The 23,535-nt window shown below is 34.3% G+C and overlaps 2 protein-coding genes across 4 annotated transcripts; one reads left to right on the top strand and one right to left on the bottom strand.

The window, feature by feature from the left end:
- The first annotated feature begins 2,637 nt into the window (after window positions 1–2,637).
- Window positions 2,638–13,342, top strand: LOC112795704 (uncharacterized). 3 transcript variants are annotated; one of them, XM_025837820.3, is made up of 16 exons: window positions 2,638–3,008; window positions 4,105–4,281; window positions 4,395–4,502; window positions 4,788–4,858; window positions 4,963–5,690; window positions 6,074–6,205; window positions 7,420–7,506; window positions 7,592–7,706; window positions 8,673–8,996; window positions 10,306–10,370; window positions 10,669–10,840; window positions 11,626–11,730; window positions 11,815–11,916; window positions 12,021–12,194; window positions 12,704–12,835; window positions 12,949–13,342. In XM_025837820.3, the coding sequence occupies exons 3-16, from the start codon at window positions 4,481–4,483 to the stop codon at window positions 13,120–13,122; spliced, it is 2,403 nt and encodes an 800-aa protein (XP_025693605.1). In that variant the 5' UTR covers window positions 2,638–3,008; window positions 4,105–4,281; window positions 4,395–4,480; the 3' UTR covers window positions 13,123–13,342. The 3 variants fall into 3 exon arrangements, with proteins under 3 accessions (XP_025693605.1, XP_025693604.1, XP_072090952.1); XM_025837819.3 differs by having other exon boundaries at window positions 4,744–4,858; XM_072234851.1 differs by having other exon boundaries at window positions 2,642–3,008; window positions 4,033–4,281; window positions 4,744–4,858.
- A 1,510-nt stretch (window positions 13,343–14,852) lies between these two features.
- Window positions 14,853–22,269, bottom strand: LOC112795703 (uncharacterized). The gene is made up of 8 exons (XM_025837818.3): window positions 21,888–22,269; window positions 19,939–20,031; window positions 18,464–18,675; window positions 18,157–18,301; window positions 17,995–18,067; window positions 16,951–17,097; window positions 16,728–16,853; window positions 14,853–15,147 (listed from the first exon to the last, which is right to left on the bottom strand). The coding sequence occupies exons 1-8, from the start codon at window positions 22,094–22,096 to the stop codon at window positions 15,061–15,063; spliced, it is 1,092 nt and encodes a 363-aa protein (XP_025693603.1). The 5' UTR covers window positions 22,097–22,269; the 3' UTR covers window positions 14,853–15,060.
- Between the last annotated feature and the right edge of the window lie 1,266 nt (window positions 22,270–23,535).

The following is a 23,535-nucleotide window of genomic DNA, read 5'->3' as shown; positions in this document are numbered from 1 at the left end:
CCCCTACCCCCTTATGTCCTGACGCCTCCACTATACCAATAGGATGATAACCAAGTCTTTCCTAGAACAGTTTCAAGTGTTGAAAAGGACAATGAGTTTCAACCACAATAAAAATTACAGGGTTAAATTTTCTAACCAGCTTTTTACAATTCACCCGGGCTAATTTATTAGAAGCACCCCTAATATTCAAAGCTATTATATTTAAACTATCCATAATATAAAATATAAAATTATAAAACAAGGAAATCAAAGTGCTTCACCAACCTCAAACTGAGGCTTGCCCAGCAGAAGTGACTCCCGTGACCTTCAGGTTTTCCGGATCTCCATGGAATATCTCCTTATTCCCGCCTACCGACGCAATAACAACCGGCAACGCGCCTTCCTTCTCCAATGAAACCGCCACGGTAACATTCTCCTTCACGGTTGCAGGAAGACATGATGATGCTTCCACCAACGTGCCTCCATTCTTCTCAACTGGCGAGCTCTGTAGGGACCCTGGCCTTGGTCGTTTCTGGAGAGAGGACCCGCAAGGCACTGGGGTGTGTCGGGTTGAGGAGATCGACGTCTCACCAATATGGGAAGCGCTGTGTCTGACCTTGACTCGTGACCTGACCCTGGCGCGATAAGAGCTGGATCCATTCGTGTGAGAGAAGTGGATGGTAGGCCTAATTACTCTACCCGAATCGGTTCTGGATTGAGTGCCTCTTTGGACCTTGTTAGATTGCTTCTGGCCCAGCTTGGTTTTACCTTTCCTCACAACTTGCTCCTGGTTCATCATGCATGCAAGCCTCCTCAACATTATTTCCTTCCAAATTATTAGCCTCTAAATCCTTTTGCAAACTCAGTGCAGGATTCTCGCTAGTAACGCCACCTCCCACATCAGGTTCTACTTCATTTGAATTGTGAATTTTGGTCTCAGGATGTGGCACTGCCTTTGTACCGTCTCGTGGCTTGGTGGCATCGGAATCAGCACTCTTTCCTTCCCTAGAGTCTCTACCCAAGCAATGTGCCATATCGTGACCATAACGTGCACAAGAGTTACAAATTAAATTTAAACTTTCATACTCCACTACATGAGTTACGCCTTCCACAATGATATGCTTGATCATTGGCAGTCCTAAATTTATTTGAACACATACTCGGGCATATCGTCCTCTCTCAGCCAACTTAGTGGCTAAGTCCACTTTGATGGGAACTCCTCTTGCAGAAGCAATACGCATCTTGGCCTGTTCCTGATAGCACTATATTGGGAGCCCTGAAATCCGAACCCATACAAGTGTAGACCTGAAGGATTCCTCACATGGCCGAAAATCTATATCCCACGGTTTTACAGCAACATAGTGTCCCTCAATCAACCACGGGCCACCAAGCATAACCTTCTCACGATCTTCACTTGCATCGAATTTTACCATGAAGTACCCAAACCCCACATAAGCAGATCAAAGCCACATTTGATGCGCCAAACCATCCGAAACTTGTGTGAAAGAGCTGTGTAACTATAATTTTTATCAAGAACCTTTATCACCAAAGCTTCTCGATAAGGCTCTGCCTCGTCAGTGAAGTTTACACATGGAGGTTGGGGATCGCCCACCACTGTCGCTATACTATCCCCAGATAGAGATCCTGCAAGTGCAAAGGCTTTCGATTTCTCTGGACCAATGATTTTATCTCTAAAGGAGATTTTTCTAGACTTTGAAAAACCCTCCCGTGAAAAACCCTCCTTGACACCGGATGCAACCCCACCCACACTCTCCCCCTTATCTCTTCCGACGGCATGACCGCCATCTTCACTGTGTTTCGCCCTCAAACACTCGTTCCCGCTCTCTCCTTCTCTCTGAGTACGGAGTACGTACGCTTTCTCTACTAGGGTTTTAGGGATATCTACATTTATTACTTGAAGATTCATTTTTATTATTTTCTTGGATTATTTTTATTTTTATTCTTTAGACCGATTGTGCATCAAATATTTTTATTTTATAATTAGTCATTGAATTTAAATTTGTGAATGGTTAACGATGAAATATAGATAAATTATTACATGAAAGGATGAGATTTTGAATTTTATTGTTATATGAATTTTTGAATTTAAATATTAAATTACTATTTTTAATAATTTTATTTATGTTTAATTAAATCGATTTGACAATAATTTAACTACAATTGAATTATTGAACCTATTATTAATCGATTCACTGATCGATTCGATTTTTATTCTTTAGAATATTTTTAATGGAATGAATATTAATGATATATTTCTTTTTTTCTTTTTTTATTTTTTTCATATCTTGATTTTTGATTAATTTATTATTGATTATTGAATATTGATGCCTTCACAGATTAAGAATATGGATTAGTTGAATATTTTATTTGTTTTTATTTATCTTTTTTATTAAATTAGTTATAGTTTTAACTCTTTATAAAAGAATGAACGAAATTTATTTATATATCAGATTCGGCTTGACTCGGCCAGGTGGACTGGAAACCTGGTTGGGCGAGGCATGAACTGTCTAAGCATCAGATCCGAAAAAACCAGTTCAACCTGACCCGAATTTCACCAAAAAGGGTGACCAAGCCGGTTTACATAACCCAAAACCGGCTAAATTTTTTGTTTAAAAATTCCAAAACGACATCGGTTTCAAGTGATTGAAAGCAGCCCAAAACCCTAATCTGCTAGTGCTCAGTGATCAGCCTGAAGCCCTCACCTGGCGTCTACTGCCTCTGGCACTCACCACTCAGTCTCGTCACTCTCTCACTCAAGCTCAGGTCTCTTATCTCTAACGGTCGCTCTCTCACTGTCTCCGGTCTCTCTCACTGTCTCGGGTCTCGCACTCAAGCTCGTTGTTGGTCTCTGTCTCGTCACCATCTCGCAATCAGTCGCACGCTTCCCTGCGCTCGTCGTCGCCGGCGGCATAAGCAGCACGTCTCGGGGCTGGTCATCGTTGTCATCTTCTTGCTTCGAGCGTCGCCGTCAGATTCCTTCGCGCAACCAGCAGCTGGTCCTCGATTTGGTGAGTTCCAACTTCCAACAAATTCCCCTGTTCTTCCTTTTTCAATTTTGTTGTAATTCATCACTGCACCTTGAATTTGTTGCTGAACGTTGAATTTGTTGTTGAAAATATCATTGAACTAATTTTTTTGTTGCTGAAAATCATCACCGAGTTGAATTTGTTACTGATTATCATCACTGAACCTTGAGTTTGTTGAACCTTGAATTTGTTGCTCTCTTGCTGAAATAATCACTTAGCTAAATTTTTTGTTGCTGTAAATCATCTTTTGAGCTAAATTTTTTGTTGCTGAAAATTATCATAGTTGAATTTGTTGTTAAAATTTATCCATGAGATGAATTTGTTGCTGCAAGAATAGATTTGATTACTATGTTGTAACTAGATTCTTCTACAACAAATGAGGTTCATGCTCTCTACAACTCAGAATAAATTGTTCAGTTAAATTGTTGTTCCCATGTTTTGAAAATTATCATAGTTGAATTTGTTGTTAGAAAACTATTCATTTGATGAATTTGTTGTCGTAAGAATAGATTTGATTTTTAGTATTGATTGATGTATTCTTACATAGGCAGTATTGAAAATTATCATAGCTGAATAGATTTGAATTCACCCCTTGGATTTGATTTACCGTTTGTGTTGTCTTTTGCTCTCTCATGCCCATTTAAATTGAGAAAGTATTTTGTACTAGTGACTAGTTTATTATTCCTTTTGCATCATTAGTTATGTCTAAGAATTGATACTTGATTGTAATTAATGTTTGTGAAGACATGCATTTAACTTTTGATTTTGATTTGATTTTTATAATTTTACATTTTTATTCAATTATGACCAGGTCAACCGGGCAAACCAGTGACCCGGTGACCCAGTCGTATGGTCGGGTTAGATACCTGTTCGGTTTTGAACTTTTGATAACTATGTATATATGTATGTATAATATATAATAATATGAGAAAATAGAAAATGGAAGATAGATTCTTTCCAAACACACCCCATTGAGGGGAAATTTATATTTTTTCATCTTTTTAAGGGACACTTTAGGAATTTAAGTTTATTCACTACAAGTCTATATGGGAACCCTAAAACCCTACTACTTTCCCAGACACATGCACAACTCTCCTCTCTCAAGCTCCATCTGTTCCAGGCTTCGGCAACTCTAGTAGCACTTTTCCAGTGAAGAGCCCTTGCCAGCAACCTCTATCCCCGACCGATCAATTGCACCATTGTCAATTTGTTAACTTCATTCAACTGTCCATTACCCATAGCAATATCAAGAAATGTAAGTGCAAACTTTGGGCATTCATCATTTCATTTATCTTAAAAATAAATACACAATCATAAGTTCATAACCAATAAAAAAGTGAAATGATTTTTGTCTATTGTTTTGTGCAGGTCTAGGATATGTGTGAAGAATATTCCAAAGTATGTTACAGAGGATCGATTAAGAGAATTCTTTTCTGAGAAAGGAGAAATCACCGATGTCAAGCTTATGCGTACAAAGTACACTTTACTAGACATTCCTCAAATAATAATTACATAGAGGCTCTCTCTCTCTCTCTCTCTCTCTCTCTCTCTCTCTGTTACAAAATATCTTTCACTTTTGAATTTTGGTACTTTTGAAACATATTTGGATACAGTAGAGAGAGTATGTCCCTATTCTATCTCCATGCGCCACTCTTCAAGTACATTGTAATTTAAAAACTATAACTGTTGTGTGTTTCTTTGGTTGTTATTAACTCAGAGATGGTAAGAGTCGCCAATTTGCTTTTGTTGGATTTCGTTCAGAACACGAAGCTCAAGAAGCTATTCAATATTTCAATAGATCATACCTTGATACATGTAGAATTACTTGCGAGGTTATACACTTATCCTAATATTATTTTATATCATAGATGTTTTTATTGTTGAAACTGAAAAGTAGGCATTGTGGTTTTTCCTGTATGCTCGTCAATCCAAGCAGGTAGCTCGAAAACGTGGTGATGCAGATCTTCCTCGTCCATGGAGTCGGCATTCAGCTAGTAAAGAGAGTAAAGTGACCTCAGATGTCAACGAACATGTTGGATCAAAAGGGCAAGGACAAGGACATAGCTCTGAGGACATTGATGATCAGCAGCTTCAAGAGTTTCTTCAAGTAATGCAGCCTCGTGCCAACTCAAAACTGTGGGCAAATGATACATCAATTGTATCTACTGTTGATGAGAAGCAAAACGTATCAAAGAAGGGAAGCAAAGACACATCAGTTGCAATACCTACCGATTCAGATCACAGTGGTTCATCATCAGATCAGCTCAATAATCTTGAAGCTGACAAGTCATGTGAAACTGAACATGAAGTCATTTCTGACATGGATTATTTCAAGAGTAGAGTGACAAAAGATTGGTCTGATTCTGAAAGTGATGACAGTGACAATGATTCAGTATCTACTGATGATAATGACAAAGAGAATGATACTAATCCTAGTGAAGGTGAAGAAAATGTTGATAAGAAATCTTCAAAAGTAACCCAAACAGATGGTGCCAAAGAGTTAGACCTAAAGGGTCAACCGGATGCTAGTGGAGAGGATAGTGCCCAGCAAAAGTCTCAGGTGAATTCAGATGTGTTAGGCGGCCAATCATTGAATTCAGAAGATAAGAAAGAAGTTTATGAGTCATGCCGACTATTTGTCAGGAATTTGCCATATACCACCACGTATGGATATCTGTTTTTCCTTGAAACACTTAAGATGCATGTGTGGTGTTGTTTTCACCAACTTCACCCATCGACATTGTTTTAACAACTATCTTCTTGAGATGAATTACCAAACATTAATTGGTGCATTTGTTGTTTCATTTGAACTTACTATAAGCATTTAATTCTTCTGCATTTGATTGGGTAAAGCAGTTATACAGTATTGAATGTCATTCATCATAGATAGTTGCATGGATTTGAAGTTAAATTTGTACATTTATAGTTGCATGTATTTGAATTTAAATTGTACATTCTTGTTTTCTTGTTGGACGAGAGTGTACAATTACTTTTATTGTCAGTCTGTAGGAGTTAAACATATTAATCATTGTATTGTTCTGTGACAGTGAGGAGGAACTGGAAGAGCATTTCAGCAAGATTGGTAGTGTTTCACAAGTTTATCTAGTAGTTGATAAAAGTACAAAACGATCCAAAGGAATAGCATATATTCTTTATTCATTTCCCGAATTTGCAGCCAGGTAGCAATTAGCTTGATAAAAGTTCTCCTCTCATATACTTATCTATGCCTAGTTGCCAGCTCTTTTGTGGATGATGCATGTCCGATTCTTAGTTTATGATTGGCCAGTTGAAGTTGTTGGATGTTACACCTGTCAAAGCATTAAATTAACTCCATTCATTTTAAAAAGAACTTCTGGGTTTTTTAGTGTGGCATTATCTTTTGCCCATCTTTTCATTCGAGTTGGTGCTTTGGTGCTTTTGTTGAATATTAGGTCTGCCCTCGCAGTTTGTAATATTCCAATTACTAAGCAAACATATATGCTGCCGTTTCATGTGTTTTGCCTGAGAAAAATATTGACTCCTTGAAGGATTCTTCTCAGTCCTTCTGCATTTCTCTATTTCTAGTGTTTGTTCGACTGTTATACTAAGAAGCAACTGTCTTCTATATTCTATAAGAGTCTACATAATTTCCTCTTCTGTTTTTTCTGTGATACTAATTCATATCATGTCTAAGATGATATTCAAATAGGCTGCATATCTTTATTTTATTTCACATGTTTGTTGAGGAAATGAGTAATTTGTTCCTGCTTGTTTCAAATTAAACTTCTTCAACCAAAAATATAGGACATTTAATAGTTCAATGCTCTAAATCCAGATGTTGTCAGGGTTCGATGTGGAAATTCAGAAAATACTGTGTCAGGTTTTAACGGTCAAAAAGTTTTAAAATATCTATGAAACCCTTGGAATATGAATAAGGGGTTTTACGTAATAAAAAGCAGGATGGAAATAGTAAATCCCCATGCCAATGGGTATCAATATTCACAGGGCTGCTACCTTTTAATAGGTTCAGAGATGAGAGAATGGTGATAACTCCAGACAGAAAGAGAAGTGGTGAAAATGTGACTATACACATAGTATAGGAATGGGGCGGAGCAAGTAATACAAAGGGCAGGAATGTAATCTGAGCTAGGGTGGAAATTCTGTTACAGTGATGTCAGCTGGCACACAGCTGTTTGCATGAGGAGATGATCCTCTGCATTCAGTTGTATGTGAGCTCACTCTACTTTTCACTCTATCATTTTGTTGTTTGCTTCATTGTTATTGAATCATGTCTCATCTAATACCAATACTGTTTGTCTGTTTCCGAATTTTGTATTGGTCATCATCAGCTGTTATGTGTTCTTGACATTGCTTTGCTGATAATTTATGTAGCTGTATGATCATTGTTTATCAGGGCACTAGAAGAGTTGGATAATTCTATATTTCAAGGAAGATTGTTGCATGTTATGCCAGCCATACAGAGATCTTCAGACAATAAAGAGTATGCACTACAAAAATATTACATTGTGAACAGTATTTTTATGATGTTCACAATATTTGACAGCCTATGCTTCAATATCTTGTAGGTCCAAGGACCAAAATGTGAAAACTCTGAAACAAAAGAGAGAAGAAGAGAAGAAAGCTGCTGAAGCCAGTGGAGATACCAGAGCATGGAATAGTCTGTTCATGCGCCCTGATACTGTACGTCAGCTGAAACAAAATAAATTGCAAACCATAATCAGCCTTTGTGGTGTATCCATTGAAATCCTAAATGATTGATATCATTATCATTTTGTTTAAGAAATAAACAAAAATAACTTGTTCTTGTTTCAGTTTATGTGCCACTATTATGTTCATTTTCATTTGTACATTGCTCTAGTTCAGAAACAAAAGTTCGCGCCCTACATGTTTTGTTATGACTGCCTCATGGAACAAGTTTTAGGTTTTTGACTCTTTATTATGCCTTGGCTTTTTCCTTCTCTGGAACAGTGTCCGCTGGCTATTTTTATAGGATTTCAGAAAGAGGCATAAACATTATGGTAAATGCGCAGTCTTAGCAATTAGTTTGTGTTGGTTAGACCGTTAGGGACAGATGCTGTCAATAGGAATTGAATCTCTTCCTCTTTAGTTTGAAGATTCTTTTTTTAGCGTCCTTCTGTGATGTTAAGCTAAATGTTATTTCAATGGTGGTGCTATTCGACAGAAATATAGATTAGATGTATGTGCTGATTTTATTTTAAAATACTTATCATCACCTGTTGTACCATGTTATGAAAATTCATTATCACACTTCTATTTGCTTATTCTCTCTCTTCTTTCTAAATTATATATATATATATATATATATATATATATATATATATATATATATATATATATATCATCTTATTTTAGGGGTATGGGTATATGGAGATACTGCAAACTTTTTCCTCATTCACCCCTAACTTGTATGTTTTATTAATGTAATAAATATAAATTGTGATCATGCCTCCCTTATACCTTTTTCAGTTTTGCCTTGGCGGGTGCAGGGAGTATTCTATTTTCTTTTTGTTGGATTTACATCACTGTGTTGTTTTGCTTTGTGCAAATCTGAGTTATGGTTTATGGTCAGTTGTTGCATGTCTCTGCAAATAATAATAATGATGTGTTGATTTTAAATGTTGATAGGTCGTGGAAAACATTGCTTTGAAATATGGTGTCAGTAAAAGTGATTTATTAGACCGAGAAGCTGATGATCTTGCTGTACGTATTGCTCTGGGAGAAACTCAAGTGATTTCAGATACAAAAAAGGCTTTTGCAAATGCTGGAGTGAATGTGGAGTCTTTGGAGGCACTTGCCAACGGAAAAGTTGATGGCTTAAAAAGAAGCAATCATGTACTTTTAGCGAAGAACCTGCCATATGGTTCGACGGAAAATGAACTTGCAAAGATGTTTGGGAAATTTGGTAGTTTGGATAAAATAATTCTCCCTCCAACGAAGACACTGGCTCTGGTACTTTCTTCTCCTCAAATTTTAAGTTGTACGTCTGCAATATCATTTTGGGTGTTTGATAGCGTAATCTATCTTATTGTTATTGAATTATTTCATTCTTTTTTTTTTGTAAATTGATTTCCATTTTAACCTTCAGGGAATTAACTATATTAATTGGAAAAATAAAAAGAGAAAAAGAAAAAAAGGCCTAAAATCTCCAAATGAAAATTCAAAGAATCTTTTTTAATCCTTTAAAGAGAGAATCTTTGTAAAGATAGAAAGTGAGAGGTGACATGTTTTCTATTAATAAGGCTGTGTTTGGAAAGCAAAATGACTTGTTTTCTCCATCTAAAATATCCAAACACGGCCCTACTTATCCAAAATTACGTGTTTTCTACATTTTATTTAAATATAATTATCTTTTCAATTATTTATAATTTTTAACTATAGCTATTTTAAATATTTTATTATAAATGAAATTAATAAACATAGATTGGTAATATTACATGCGACTAAATCTTGGGTGATAAAAAAGTCAAGAATAAAGTTAAATATTAATGTTATACAGACGAGGATTACAATACTGGATGTTTGGGGAAATTAGAAAAGATAGGATTAGGAATAAGTGATTATGGAGAATGTTGGGGTTGTGCTTATTGTACAAAGATGGTACAATCTCACCTTAGGTAGGTAGAGGAGACCTTTCATCTATGTAAACCAAGTGGATCAGATAGAAGCTAGTCGAATAGCTAAAGGCATAGTGAGTGTTCAATTTTGCGAGACCTAGAAAAGTTATAGATAAAACTAAAAAAAAGAAAAAAGTTTAGACATTAATGGTTTAAGTATAAGTATGATTTATAATAAGATAGAATATATGGCTTTTATTCATGTTATGACCCCCAGTAAGGAAAGGTTTAGTTATTGTTGTATAGGATTATTTTATTATTAAATTAAATAATATTCATTTAATATTCTGAATTTTGAAAACAATTATTTTTTTTTCAAGTAAAATATAGATTAGTTGAAAAAAGAGATTGAGAGACCATATACATTATAAGCTAGTCAAATCTAATTTTGCATCTTGATCTACTATTTTAATTCTTCTCATATCTCATCGTTTTTTCCCCCCCAATAACATTATCCTATAGGCTTGATACAGCATGCCAAAGGGATTCTTAATGTAACCTTCTTCTTTCTGAATTTTTTCATTGCAGTATTGTTTCTTACCTTTAGTCTCATGATTCAGTGATGTCTATGGCTAGTTATCGGGAAAAAAATGGTGATGTCTATGGCTGGCCATTTTATAACTAATTTTAGAATGGTATTTCAGGTTGTTTTCCTTGAAGCAGCAGAAGCTCGATCTGCTTTTAGAGGTTTAGCTTACAAGCGTTACAAGTAAGATTTTATTTTTCTATTGGCTGTAACTCCCAGTTACCAGTGTTTGAATATATTTGATTTTGTTGCTATGAAGTGAAAATAAATCGATAGGCTATTCTCCAGCAATGAATGAATTTGTTTCCACTTCTCTAGGATATGCTTCTTGATTGGTCTTCCCATTTTTTTTTATTATGAATAATCTTGGTTCAAGGAGTGTTTCCCCTCTTCCATCGAGATATGTTACCTCCACATTCTCATGCTAATATTTGGATTCATTGAAGGATAATTATCTAATTTCATATTCGATTCAATGCAGGGATGCTCCATTATACTTGGAGTGGGCTCCATTCGACATTCTTAGCCAAAGTACAACATCTAGAAATAATGAACTGAATACAGCAGTTGGTGAAAATGATGTCAAGTGGGTAATGTTGGAGCAACATGTGCAAAGAATATCAGATGAGGATATTGATCCAGACAGAGTTGAGGTTTGACCTTTGAAATTATTCGCCTCGATTCCCTTTTGTCTTTCGGGAAAAAAAAAAATTTGCAATGTAGAACATAGTAAAAGGAAAAGGGAAATAAGGTCAAAAGCATAAATATATAAGCTCAGACATTTAGCAGCCTAAGTTGTGGATACGGGGGATAATATCTTATGTTTATGAATTAATTCCTTTTTTTGTGTGGGTTCATTACTTGATAAAGTGAAGTACTTCTACCTAGTGTTGATATTGGTTATCAACTTTGAAAGATGAGCATGCAGTAAAACGTGAGATATATTCTAGTATTTTTTTTTAGTTTAATACAACATTAAAGAAATGCACACATTCGAAAGAGAGAATACGTTGAGTGAGGACAGGGTTTCCTCACAAGAACAAAATGAAACTATTTTGGTATTATAAAATTGAGACAAGTCAAACTGATCTCCACAAGTAGATAGTACCTGATAAATAGTTTTGGGAAAGACCATCTGCAGCACTAAAACACTAAGAAGTCAAACCAATATTAAATTGTGTCTGAAGATAAATCCTCTTGGAAAATGCTAGCATGCTTTGAGCCAGAAACTATAGAAAGAAGAAAGTGAATGTTACTATAGATTTTTAGCTAGTTTGAGTCCTGAGGCCTCTAAATTCTGTAGGATGAAAGTGGCGCAGCCTCTTGATATTGTTCTGATGCTGTCTTTTACATGATGATGCACGGCAGAGAATATTCTTTAGAATGATCATTTAATAATGCCTGTTCATCTATTGTTGATTAATCTACAATGTTGCAGGGTCGGTCCTTGTTTGTCAAGAATCTCAATTTCAAAACAACTAATGAGAGTTTGAAGAAACATTTCAATGAACACATGAAAGAGGGAAAAATTTTGAGTGTTAAGGTAACCAGTTATGGGTTTAAGTGCTGCTTTATTCCTAGTTATGTTAGCTCTTTCAAACTTTTGTTCTGTCATTGTAACCAATAGGTGAAGAAGCATTTGAAAAATGGGAAAAATGTTTCTATGGGTTTTGGATTTATCGAGTTTGACTCTCTGGAGACTGCTACAAATATCTGCAAGGATTTACAGGTATACATTACTGTATAAATTATGCATGTTATATGCATTTTGAGATCTTGATTCTAGTTCTTGTTTTTAATTTTAATTTATTTATTTTAATTTATTGTTTTTAGGGGACAGTATTGGATGGGCATGCTCTTATTTTACAACCTTGTCATGCCAAGAATGGTGGCCAATTACAAAAGACAGTTGAGAAGGACAAGAGTTCAACAAAGTTGCTTGTTAAAAATGTTGCTTTTGAGGCAACAGAGAAGGATTTGAGACAGTTGTTCAGTCCATTTGGACAGGTAATTACTATAAAAATTATACTTGGTAGTTGGTGCCAGATGCTGGTAAATACTCTTTCGTGCTCCAAATTTTGGTTTGGTGCTTCTATTTAACAGAAGCAGCACAGCGATTCACGTGATTTGAACATTTGCCTCATGGAAAAATCCAAATGATTTAAATTACTTCTTACATGTGGGATCTGTATGAATGATGAAATCTTGACCTGTTACATCTTGAAGTGATGGGCCTGCTATTCCATGGACCATCTATAAAAACAAGATAATCCGTCAATTAGTTTCGAGTATTTGTTGAGTAATCAAATTCTTGGGCTAATTCATTAGTAACATTTTAACTTGTTTTAGTTAAATCTGAATTCTGAAGTCATATAGTTCTGATTATTTATGCATATTCTAACTGATATACCTCTTTTTTTGGGCGGTTTCCATCTGCTTCTGTACAATGTTGGTTCATTTCTGTAAATAAGATGTGTTTTGCTTTACCTGCTGTTTGATGAATGATATCTGTGCAGGTTAAAAGGTTAAGGTTGCCAATGAAGTTCGGAAATCATAGAGGATTTGCTTTTGTGGAGTTTGTTACTCAGCAAGAAGCACAGAATGCACTTAAGGCACTTTCAAGCACCCATCTTTATGGAAGGCATCTAGTAAGTGAAACTAAATTATGGATTTGCGAAAAAAAAAAAAAAAGGGAACAGAGACTAGAGAGTCGGCTGTTAAACATCAAATATTTGAGAGCTAATTGCCATTTTACTTTCAGGTAATAGAGCGAGCAAAAGAAGGTGAGAGTCTGGAAGAACTACGTGCTCGAACAGCTGCTCAATTCAGTGATGAACAAAATGGATTTCAAAATGCCACTAAGTTATCTAAGAAAAGGAAACAAATGGCTGTCTTAGATGAAGGAAAGATGAAGTTTCAAAGGATTGCTGATTAGTATGTCATTAAATATCAAACATGTGCATAATCCCAAAATCCAGGGATGACAATTTTGTAGATTATAGTGTTATACATGTAACATGACCCGCCATGTCATGATGCCCTTTATCTTCATTGTTTATTTATTTTTGGTCAACATGATTCTTATATTTGTTAGCTAAATTTTGTCACCCGACGGGAGAAAAAAGGTATTCTAGCATAGTAGCCATTTTGAGCAAGCCTTAACTGGTATTTTGTTGGCATGTTTGGAAAGTAAATGTCTCCGGACCATAAACAAGAAAGGACCATAAACAAGAAAGAAAGGCAGTGTATAATGAGTTGTTACTAAAGGCTTGGATTTAGTGTGGTTCATACACATGGTTCCCTGAGTAACATTACTCTTGTAATACCCAAAATGGTAAATTTTACTAATTACATCTCTGATATCAGCAAAAATGCAATACGTTTTCTGATCCACTTTTTATTAACAGTGTGCTAATGTGATTTGATAGTGTGGATCGTTAGTGACATGTGTCATAATATGATTTAATCATATATAATAATATGATGATAGATCGAGTAGTAATACACGGCATGTTGGCGTAGATAATTGTCATGGGTAACAATACTATTTGTCTACATGTTAGCATGTGCCATGTGTTATATTATTTGCTTACGTATCATTTGCCATTTAATCATTGTAAGTGGATAAAATTAGTCTCTCATTTTGCACTAAATAACTCGTTGTAGCTGTCGAAACTAAATGTTGTGAACCAAATTAATCTATGCACTAGTAAATTTTTAATATCTTTCAAATGCATTAATTTCTTTTACTTTTTTACATTTTGTTTAAATAAAAATACTTTTATAAATATTTTTAAGTTTAGTTTAAATAATTTATTTTGTAATAATTTAATATTTTGATAAATTTTGTAATGTATGATTATGTTATTTAATAAAAGAATGATATGACTGATTAAAAAATATAATAGGAATAAAAAAATAATAAACAAAATAAGTATTTCGATTCTTAAAATTTTTTTTACCAAACACTTTTTTGGACGAAAATAAAAAATGTGTATTTTAATTATTTATACAATTTTTTATTAAAATAATATATTTATATATTGCAAAATTTATCAGTATTAAATTGTTATAAAAAATATTATAATACTGTAACAAATAAATTTTTGAGAATTTTAACTTTGAACCAATTAACTTTTGAAGAAAAAGAAAAGTACTAATTAGATTTTTTAAATAGCAAACGGTAGACATATATATCTTTCCGTCAATGTATAGTGCGAAACGAAATTGTCCATATATTTCGTTATCTATAATACTTATAACTTCTTTTTTTTTATGAGTTGACTGTTTATGTTTTACTTGGTCGCGTTATGAAATATGAGTTTAAATAGGCTAAACCTCACGACTTATGATCTCTCACCCTTGAATGATCTATGAAATAAATGGTAAAAAAATTACACTTTATCCTCTAAAATAAAATTCAAAATTTGGATAATCCAAATCCAAACTTCACACTATATCTGCCCCCCCCCCCCTTTTCTCTCTCCCCAAATTTTCTTTTCTTATGTCATCACTTCTTAATGAATCTTACTAGTCACTGCTGGTAAATCTTAATAACTATGCGTTCAGCAGCAGATAGTGAATCTTAATAAGTTTATTATTACAATACAAAGATGAATGGATTTTGTCAATTGAGATATAATTACATGCAAACACAGGATGCTCTGCTGACAATTACCACCATGGATTGCATTTACGTGGTATAATTTTTCTCACATTTATGAACAACTTGTAATATTCAAATACTGAATACCATATATACAAGGACATCATACTTATTTAACAATAAATCAAATATGATCTTAATGGAATCAGATGGATGAAAATGAACACAATTCCCATGAAAACAAACGGCATCAACAACCTGATTTAACTAACTGCTGGGCTGCTCAACGTAAGATTTAGCATGGCACGCCACAAATGACTCAACAAGTGGATTCACAAGATGAGGGGCTTCATCCTTCATAAAGTGAAGAAAAAAAAATTAATAAAGAGACAAGACTATTCAGATTACTTCATCATAAAGTGAGAATCTTTCATAATCATAATCTTAATCTTATCATTGCACTTGTCAAGATTATAAATTAGACCTTTGAAATTCCAGGACAAGTGATTTGTAAAGGAGCCTGTTTTATACATTGAATTCAACCATGAAATTTCTACTCGATTTTTACACTGAATCAACATACCTAGAAGTTATAACAACATTATCAGATATCTTCCAATAGACTAAAATTCTTGCTAGCACCAACAAGTGTTCAATTGTTCACTGGTAAAGCTAAGGGGTCATTGACGACGAGTCATTGGTGACTACTAAATTAAGAATTGATGATAGGGAAAATGATGGATAGTCCAGTTTACCGATGTATGCTACATATCTTGTAGACAGATATGTAGACCAGAGGCAAAATAATGGATGAAACAAAGGACTGTTTGAAACTAGATGAGAAAAGAACAAGAATACGCATATTTGTTCTCTTCCTTTGAAATATTCTAAGGGATAAACCCTCTCCCTTTCAGCCTCTGTGTGAACTGAAAGATCTTCAATTGGTCACTTTCCAGCTTTCTGGTGGAGGCTTTCAATATTTAAATCCCATCCAAAATTTCAAATGCAAAATAAATGTTTATACTATAAAATATAATCAAGAAAAAATATTAATGTTAAATGATTATCAAAAAATACAGTTGATAATTTCTAAAAATTGAAAAAAAAACATTGAAGATAAAAAAAAAGATATAAAGTTCCATGATATGAAATTTATTAGCAAAGCATAATATGAATTGTCCAAGTACTTGTAAAGATTAATTAGTTATGGCAAAGAAACAAAAGTAATGGATATCTAAATATATCTAAAAGAAGGGCATCCCATACCCTCAAACATCTTCAGGATTCAACATTTGATTTTAACCTCCTTCCGAACCAAAAGGTTATTTATTTCACCGTTTGGTTATTCCAGAGGCATAAGAAAAAAAGACAAGAATTTTCAAAAAGAGTGATAACATCATTGGATTTGAGAACTCATGACAATCACATTTTGTAATTGCATCAATTAGAAAAACAGCAACCGCACTTGTAGATATTTTCTTTACAAACGTAGCAAATAACTACACATCTAGAAGGCAGACCATAGATGGTAGCAGAGAAACCTTTGGCTCTTTCAGTTAGCATCACAAGTTAATAACGTAAATTTAAGAGGGAGCATGAATATGTCCACATTTTTTTCTTCGTCATGCAAAGTCTCCTATTATTCAATCACTATCACGGCACCATGGTATTAGCTTAGAAGAATTTCCGATTTATATTTCCCAAGTCAACTTAAAGCTGACACTGGATTTAGAAAACATGATGAGGAAAGACAATACTCCTCATCAGTTATAAGCTTCTAAGCTTCTCGATACTCCTGTGAAACTATGTCTATAGAGAAAGCAAGGGGATGACACACACGAGAGAGAGAGAGAGAGAGAGAGAGAGAGAGAGAGAGAGAGAGAGAGAGAGAGAGAGAGAGAGAGAGAGAGAGAGAGAGAGAGAGGGGAGGGAACCTGGGGGCAATGTCCAACATTTGGGAGGACAACAAAGTCTTCTACAGAATCAAAATTTCCGTAGTTTCTTCCAAGCTCAATTGGTTCCCAAGGATCCTTGTCACCCCATGCTATCAATACCGGGCACTGAGAAGAAAGTTTTCTAGACTCAGTTTATCTTGTCAACCTTACATTCATTTGGCTTTGTTCCGACTTCCTCATTTATGGGAATAAGGAAGCTTACCGTTACTTGGGGTAGTAGCTCTTCAGGAAGAGGGCCACCTGAGTAACAAATGAACTCGAGAAAGACCTCCGCGGCTCCAGGTTCCAATCCTGGATTGAGTATGATCTCCACTAGCTCGTCAGTCACCATGGAGGTGTCATGATAGCACTGCAGAGAGCAATTCATAAAACAATAATTAGTTTTGGGGGAAAGCATCATCATGTGTCAATGAACAAAGCAGCTATGCCTTGGATTTGATTGCTTACAACAGATTCATACAGATTTATTCTAATAATCTTTTCTTGTTTTTGATAAATAGTATACCATTAAGAGGGAGAGAAGAAACATAGAAGAAAAAGGGACAATAAAGATCCTCCTAACAAGAGACCAAAATAAAAAAAAAAATCGGAAGAAAAAGAATATCAATGAAGAGATTTCCAATCTCTTATCTTGTCTGCAAGGGGAAATCTTCAAACAAAAACTCACAAGCTTTACACCAAATAAGGGGTCATACATCTAATCCTAAACCATAAGGCTTGTTTATCTGAAAGTCCATTAAAGTCTCATTCTCAGGCATTTTATTCAGTTTGTGTAAGGTTCTCAGATATCACAGAAGGTAGAATAGGATTAGGATAGAGATAGTATAGAGAAGCAGTAGTATGAAAAATTAAGAATAACAAGAATAGAAGAAGTGTGTGATAGTCCCAAACCAGTGAATGAGTATATTGACTATGTGTGTGAGTGTAACAGAAATGACGTTTGGCATTCGAGAGGCCAATTCTCTCCACAATTCTCACTTTAGTCTCTTCCTACCTGAAATAAATGCTTCTCACTTCCTATTTATCTCTCTCTCTCTTGTAACTAACTCCCTGAATTCACGTTGCCTTTGTTACTCAACTAGTTACTTTTTATTCCTCTCCTCCTATATGTATTTAAAAGGAGTAATTTCTCTATGCTGCCCCTGAACTTCTTGGCTGTTGGGGTTTGTCACAGTTTGTCAACCCAACATTCCTTGGAGCACAAGTTTTTGAATATACAAAGTTGAGTACTAAGCTAGAGGAGTACCTGACAAAGAATGTTCCTTACAGATTCTTTTGTTGCGACAGCTTTAAAGAAGAATTTTCCTACAGCTGTATCCCTATAAAATATAACATTATGATAGTAATAATCTGGTCAAGGCTTGAAATCTGCAACATCAACATAAAGATACTTCTGTTTCAGTTGTACCTGAGCAATCTCTGGAATGATCTGATGAAAGGTTTTGCATACCATGGCTGCTTTTTTATATGAAGCATACGCAGTGATACATTGAGAACAATAATGCCCCTGCACATCTGTGGTGCAACTACAGCTGCCTGAAGACCAACAACTCCTGCAGAAAAAAAAAATACAAATAAACAAAAAATAGTTAGTAATAGTGTAAATCTAGCATATCGAAATAATCAACAGCTCAGCTTATAACAGTAATTAGAAATAACTAAATGAAAATAATCCCAGCAATGAATAATTATCCAGGCGCTTCTGAAAAATTCACCTCCAATAGAATTGCATACAAAGAATGCTTTATCTTTAATGACATCAAGACAAAAATCATTTAACTGGGCAGCCCATGTGTCAAAAGTGTAAAATGAATCATCTCCAATTTGGCGAGGATTCGGTTTGTCTGAATATCCATATCCAATAAGATCTATAGCGTATACCCGGTGGGATTTTGCAAGAACTGGTATATTCTTCCTCCAATGGTTACTGCAACGATATCCATGCTCAGTTCAGTTACTTTGCGGCATAGTCAAAACAAAGGAAGATAATAAAATGCACAAAAAATTAAAATTAGATAAATAACATGTGATATCATATGCATATACTTTCCTATTTTGCAATGTTAGAGCATGCATCCATTTTTCCAAGAGAAGGGAAAATTGTTGTTGCACACTAATTGGATACCCCTTTCTTTTACAAGGATCTTGTTTCCAAATAAAATTGACAAAGTTTGCGAAGAACATTAATTAAGAAAGCAAGAATGGAAGCCTTAGGTTTTGCTTTTACAAGGGTCTTGCTTCCTTACAGCACTAGTTAGCAAAAGCAGAAAAAAGATAGACTCTCTCTATTGAAAATTGTGGTGAAAAGGAGTAAACTCACATTTAGGTCCTGAAATTGTAAGCCAAGATCATAATAGCCGATGAAGTTAGGAAATTCACTTTTAAGTCCCTGACATATGTAAACCAAATTAGTCTCTAATATTGTATTCTTGATAATCAAACTAGTCCCTATTTGGGTCCTAAAAACTCAATTCTTAAAGCCACTAGTGTTATAAGCAACATATATCATTTCAGGAAGTAAAGTGAGCACTTAGTTACCCAATGGAATGCTTGGTTTGAGAGACGAGATGTCATAACCAAAATTTATCATTTCAGGGAGTAAAGTGTGCATTTAGTTACCCAATGAAATGTTAAATTTATCATTTCAGGGAGTAAAGTGAGCATTTAGTTATCCAATGAAATGTTTGGTTTGAGAGATGAGAAATATAAGGATAGAAACACAAACTATCTGTGTGTGTATGTCATTTGGAATGAGAGATGGAAATGGAAACAGAACTGGAGTGTCTTAAGACAAAATATTCTAGTATTTTTTGTAACTCCAAAAAATGGGGACAATGGACCACACTACGACCAAACAAGATACCAAGACAAATTTTTATGTATCTTTTTCTCTGTCCCCACTGTTTCCAAACACAACTAAAAAGAAACACTTCCAAAAAAGAAAAAGAAAGAAAAATATAACAAAAATGGTGAGGAAATATCTTTGCTTCTATACAAATATGTAGATATCTAAATGGCATTTTAGAGTTTAGACACAAAACATGTGAGTCCTAAACCTGAAAGCACAACCAAGTAAAACATTGAAACATTTTTGCATAGAGCAATTCAATAGTAGCAATTTGTACAATTAATCTTCAAGGTACCTAGGGGCATATTTGATAATGAGAAGCAAAATTTGAACAATGTAGACCTGTTTGCTCCAAAACCGTGCACTAAAACCAGTGCAGGGCCATCGTTCCCAGCACACTGATACCGGATAGAGTAACCCCTCCAGTTCCACGTGCTACAAGCCAAGGAAAAGAAAAGACATGTTAGCACTTAACCTTAGACCAAAAATATTTAACTTCACACCACTCAGAGGAGAAAAAAAAATTGATAATTATTAGATGTATCCAACAAACAAAAGGAATACTCCTATAATGATAGAGTTAAAGCACAATACAGCAAACAAAGAGAACAAATAGCCCATCCTCAATTACATCAGACCTCACCATAATGACATAATGTTACCCCAATAATTGATAAAAAAACAACTACACTTGCTCTACCCCTATAAGTAACAATACCTTCTGCACTTGCTCCACTACTTAAGAAGTACGTAACTGCTGCAATAACTATTCCACAAACAAAGCACAAGTTTGGTCTTTAAGCTCCTTTAATGTCCATAAATCATGAATCCCTGCCAAGATTCAAATACTACACCAATGTATGCATTTATAGTCACATCAGCTTCTCCTATAATCATGCAACACTAAGTCCATCATCAAATATTACTCAAGAAGAGTAGCCCCTCTGTTTCTTCCATGTTGGAATCCCTTACAAAAAACTTACCTGCCTATATCTTGTGTCCTCTCAAGGTAGTTCCTTCGACATCGCTCTGTTCCCACAGCTGACCGTTTTTTTATTACCTCCACTATTCTTCTTCTCGAGCTTATCAACTAGCATATCCTGGATCACCACTGCTTCATTGTCTGAGAGACGGCAGTTCATCCCAAAGCTCGTCTCATTCACCTCTTCTCTATTGCTGCTCCAACATTCCTTGATAGCAATTTCCGTTCCACAATTGCAGGAAAATCCACTATGTTGCTGTCTTTGACTACTTTCTTAATCACACTATTCTTCTCTATTCCTCCACTGCCTTTACTATTCCGACAACCAGTTCTTTTCCTGGTCCTTCTTCCTCTATTCTACCTCAGTCCTCAAGTTAGAAAGTTTGATCCACTATCATCATCATCATCATCATCATCTAACTACGCGTAATATAACCAAGACTATCCACTAGTTAAATATCCTACTAACATAAATGCATTAGAAAGATTTAGGCATAAACAAAAATAACACTAAAAGATGAAAACGACAAAAAATCATGGAAAGATAGTATTAGTTTTAGAAAAATATCCAAATACGAGAAATTTACTTTCAAAAAGGTTCTTGAAGGTGAATCACAATTTTTTGAATGTATCAATCTTTAAATTTCTTCGTGATTTTAAGTCAAGCAAATTTTATTCAGCAATTTTATTTCTACATTGTTGACCATGAGTTTTTTAAAAAGAAAACTGTAAGAAGGTCTAAAGATCCAATTTTGCCCGGGTTCTTTATCATGCAATTTTTAAATAATTATCTAAATGTTCTCGCAAAAAATTAGACATCACTTGCGAAAAAACAAAAAATGCTACGTGCATAAAAAAATCAGCTCCCAAATCATTACCATGCATTTGTTTTTTAACTCAATGTGTATTTTGTATTTCTAACATGTATTTTTTTTTCGGGTGAATGATATGATGGCTGATCTTTTGTTAACAAGTAGCATAGATGAAAAAAAGAAAACCGTGTTTTTTGGTCATTTCTTTTGTCATACTAACTTTTGTTTTTGGCCCTGATTTCTGAACCTTTCAGCTATATTTTTAGTGATTTACTCAATTACTAAGTAATTTATTTTTCAGAAAGTAACATGAATCTCATGGTACACAAACTATACTCAAATAAAAAAGAGTTGAATTCCTATACTGTTGAATTAATCACTGAACGATGCGGAAATTATTCTCAAGGTCCCTGGATGATGGTAAAATAATAACAAGAAGAATAGATAGCGAAAATTTTCTCATGCGAACTGTAGAAAGGATAGAAATAGTTACTTACCGGGTTTGAGGCTCATGCTGGAGATCTGGAATTTGGTTGGTTGACTTGGAAGCAATTTGGTCATTCAATTTAGAGGCAGAAAATGCAACGATCCTATTTGATTGAAAGAGATGAGGGAGTTTGAGTTTGGGAGAAGGGTATTTCCGGTAAAACAATGGTGTTTGGGTGCGTGGGAGAGTGACGGTGGTGAAGGAAGATAGCAATGCCATGGTGTTAGTAGTATTAGTAACAGAAGAGATTCAAGTTCTTATTCATGGCTTCTGTTTTAGTTCTCTAGTGCCCTCACTGGTCGTGGGTATGTGTGCTCAACCACGCACCACGTACTGCGTAGTGTAGCTTCAACTTAATTGTGGTTCCAAGTTCCAACAATGCAGGTATGTGTGGCCAGGGTTGAAAAGGAAAAACTTAACTTAATTAAACCGGATTAATTATATAGTTTTTAAATGGTTTGTTCTAAAATGATAACGACGAAGTTTTATGCTATATTTTTATTTTGTTATATTTTTTTTGAGTAAATTAATATATTTATTTTAAATTAGATTATATTCAATTATTTTTATCATTTTTATTTTGTATTATTTTAAAGATTTAAAAAAAAATTTCAATTAATTATAAAGATTTGCTTCTCTCACAGAATTAGACTTGTTTGGGTAAGTTTTTAAAAAAATTATTTTTTTAGTTATTTTTTTAAAAGATTTTATAGAAAATAAAAGTAATTTTATATTTGAGTATTTCATACAAAAAAAATTTTTATTTATCAATTATATTTGGGTATAACGATGTAAAATACTTTTTTGTTTATTTATTACATAAAAAATATCTATTTTTTAAGAAAAAATAATCTTTTAAAAAAAGATGTAAATTACAATTTCTCAAAAAATATGTTTTTTTTTATTTTTTTAGTATTTTTACTTTTACTGTTAAAAATTTGTCAAATACGCTAAAAAATAAAAAATATCTTTTTTGTTAAAAAATATCTTTTTTTATCAAAAATAATGACACCCAAACAAACACAAATTCTAAAATAATCTCTGTGATTTATAAAATATACTAATTTTGTCCCTAAGATTAAAAAAATGTACTTAGTTAATCTCTTATTTTATTTCCAGCCAATTTTATTACCACCAGTAATGACATTGCAGCTAATGACATACCTCGCTATAGTATGTAACGGTTAAATGAACTGGCAATTGAAATTTAAAACTTTTGAACCAAATTTGTCACATGTCCCTCTTTTTAACCTAATTGCATTAGCGCTTCACTATCTCATCTTCTTCTTCTCTATTTGTTCACCATCATTCTTTTCCTTGTTGAAACATAACCATTAGATTCAAGCATACAAAACACAATTGCATGAATATATCATAAACCTGCTCATCCTGTAGCATCATTTCAAAGTTGTAGATCTCACTAGGATTCCACTGGTATTGCAGCTTGTATAACCAAACCACTCCAACAACCAAGGACTATGACAGCTTTGATGAGTTGACATCGGCAACCAAATCCACCATTGGCCTTGAAAGATTGGATGAACCTGATGGTGCCATTTAGTTTTAGTTATACAAACACCAAACTGATCTCCTTCTCTCTATACGGTGTGACCTCCTCTTCCTTTCTCTTCGGCTCTCGCCGGTGCCGCACCGCTAAA

The sequence above is a fragment of the Arachis hypogaea genome, chromosome 4 (assembly GCF_003086295.3).
Source record: "Arachis hypogaea cultivar Tifrunner chromosome 4, arahy.Tifrunner.gnm2.J5K5, whole genome shotgun sequence".
NCBI classification, from domain to species: domain Eukaryota; kingdom Viridiplantae; phylum Streptophyta; class Magnoliopsida; order Fabales; family Fabaceae; genus Arachis; species Arachis hypogaea.
Note: the sequence above shows the minus strand (reverse complement) of the source record. Positions and strands in the feature narration are given on the sequence as shown.